This window comes from Anarrhichthys ocellatus, unplaced genomic scaffold (assembly GCF_004355925.1).
Source record: "Anarrhichthys ocellatus isolate YVR2014 unplaced genomic scaffold, GSC_Weel_1.0 scaffold24, whole genome shotgun sequence".
NCBI classification, from domain to species: Eukaryota; Metazoa; Chordata; class Actinopteri; order Perciformes; family Anarhichadidae; genus Anarrhichthys; species Anarrhichthys ocellatus.
In genome coordinates this window covers 3,462,797-3,465,194 of record NW_022280054.1, presented here as the reverse complement: position 1 = coordinate 3,465,194, position 2,398 = coordinate 3,462,797, and the positions used below count along the sequence as shown (strand labels likewise).

The 2,398-nt window shown below is 40.9% G+C and overlaps 1 protein-coding gene across 1 annotated transcript in view; it reads left to right on the top strand.

Annotated features, from left to right (window-relative positions):
* Positions 1-2,398, top strand: part of LOC116390779 (lissencephaly-1 homolog) — a 28,720-nt gene that overhangs the window by 14,412 nt on the left and 11,910 nt on the right. Inside the window, exon 3 of the mRNA XM_031860819.1 lies at positions 1,256-1,340. Within this exon, the coding sequence (XP_031716679.1) occupies positions 1,256-1,340 (85 nt within the window). The remainder of the gene's footprint in view (positions 1-1,255; positions 1,341-2,398) is intronic.

Genomic DNA, 2,398 nt, shown 5'->3' with positions numbered 1-2,398 from the left:
CATTGGCACCTCAAAGCCTCGCCTGCCTGACAGCCTGTCTGGCTTCCCCTGGCATTAGTGGAGGGGAACACAGGAGGGCTGGAATCAAGGAAATACTGTATTAATATTAGAGTAAAACAGCATTTCTATCAGACATTCATGAATTCAGTGTCTTTGTTTGGGCTCTTCGCCTCATTTTGCAGTCTTTTTTCAGTCGGTTAGTTTTTCTTTTAACAGGAAAACTAAAGTAAAAAGAAATCCAAAACCTCCCCTGAAGAAATAACCAGTGTTCTGAGTTTGATCATTGAAGGATTCCATTAGCTAAACAATGCTAGTCAAGGTATCATATAGTTAGAGTTGGAAGACCCTCTATGTTTCACAGCATTATGGTTTCTCGATACATTATGTATAGAGAAACCTGGCTATTCGGTTATTGCATCCCCTCCTCATGTGTTATTGCTAAAGTCCATATTGTACAACACAAATATGGCTGCTCTACTAAAATGTATTATTAAGGCATTGACAGAACAGACATGCAGTAAAATGGCTGTGATCAGTATGTAAAATAATACTACAACACCAACATGTTCCCTTATGGCAGCCCATGTCTGTCTGATCTATTGTCCGTCCTATCTGGACATCTCTCTTCACATATTTAAAATAGTTGGATAAAAACACACCTCTGCTACTATCTCCACCATCTGTGTGCCAGCTTTCTGAAAGGTGTGCCGCCTTTGAATGTTTTGTCTGCAAACTTTTGCATAAGAAGTAGAAGGACTCTCGTAAAATAGAAGTATCCAGAAGCGGTCCAGTTGTCCGGCCTCTCCATGATGTCTTTTTCTCTCTATGTCTGTATGTGATGGTGGGATGTACGCTGACTCTCATTCCCCCATATCTGCACCATGGGGAGTCATCCCTTCCCATTATTTGCCCTCAGCAACAAGAGCTCATTATTGAAGCCAGACAGATGTGTTATGTGTTCCCAATTTGTGTCAAATAGGCGGTGTGTGAGAAAGCAGGAGACTGTCTGTGTGTATTGTTATAGGTAGTGCTAGACTGCATTCTTGCATACCAAGCATTTTTATTCTTAGTTAGAACCACTAACACTGTCTGGATCTAACATTTCCATCTTTTGTCTGACACGTTTCCTGAGCACGCACATTTTCTGTCTTTTGTTTTACAGTGTTGAATACAACTACATCACTCGTGGCACTGTAATGACTATCTTGTCTGCTAATCAGGAGAACTAATTACGGGTCCTCTTTGTCTGTTTCAGAAATCGAGCAATAGCCGATTATCTACGTTCCAATGGATACGAAGAAGCATATTCCACTTTCAAGAAGGAGGCGGAGTTAGATAATGTGAGTAGATTACGGGTGGACACACGCACGCATCCGCACAGCCAATCAGAACCAATTTATACCAACAATATGCCTTGATTTCCACTTTATTTCTCATTTTAGTCAACATGTTCGCGGGTGTGACCGGGAGCACCTGCAGCCAATTATTGTCTGATTAGGGGTCTATGCTACAAGCTGCTGCTGGGTCATCTTGAGAAAAGCTTTTATCCACTTGTACATATTACATTTACAACAGAGTGGGGCATACTGCTGTTTATGCCCTGGTGAAATGAGAATATTTTGGGGGTTGAATATGTTTGAAATACACTGTACTGCTGTGCCATTTATTCTATTTCTATGATGTGTGTAATGTGTCATATAGGTGTTGCTTAGTCTTAGCATTGAGATCATGTTGTACTGCGTTGCATTATATTGAGAGCTGATGCCTCGTGTATGTAAATAGAGAAGTCAAAAAACTATTAACACCTTTCAATATAATGCAATCCAGTACGACACCACCTTTAAACTATAACCTTAATAATAAACATATAATTGACTCGACACATTATAACTAAGATTGTACAGGTGGACCCAATAAAGTGGCAGCTGAGTTTATTTCCCCCCCTTAAAGTTTCTGAATAACACACGACACTGCTGGAAACCGCGACCTGGGCTGAATTCTCCTTTGTCATTTTGTACCTTTTCTTCTTCTCTTTGTTTGCTACTCTTGATTGTCCAGTGCAACCATTGTATTGCTGTCATAACATCTTTGTTGTTTTGGACTCCTGCACATTGGATTTGAACTGAAACAATGACTGTGGTTAATGTGCCAACATGGACTTTTAGGGGGGTTACTGTTAATGTTTATTCATTTAACTTGTAAAAGATTAAAGGTTCTATTTCAAAGCTCCATCCGCTAAGCCACGCCGTGACCCTCAGGTCGGTAATCGCGATGTGAAAATAGAAACTATCGCAGAGCTCCAGTGTTCATGTGACCCCCCCCCCCCCCCCTTCTTGACACCTGAACCACAGACATTAACCACAGTCATTGTTTCAGTTCAAATCCAATGTGCAGGAGT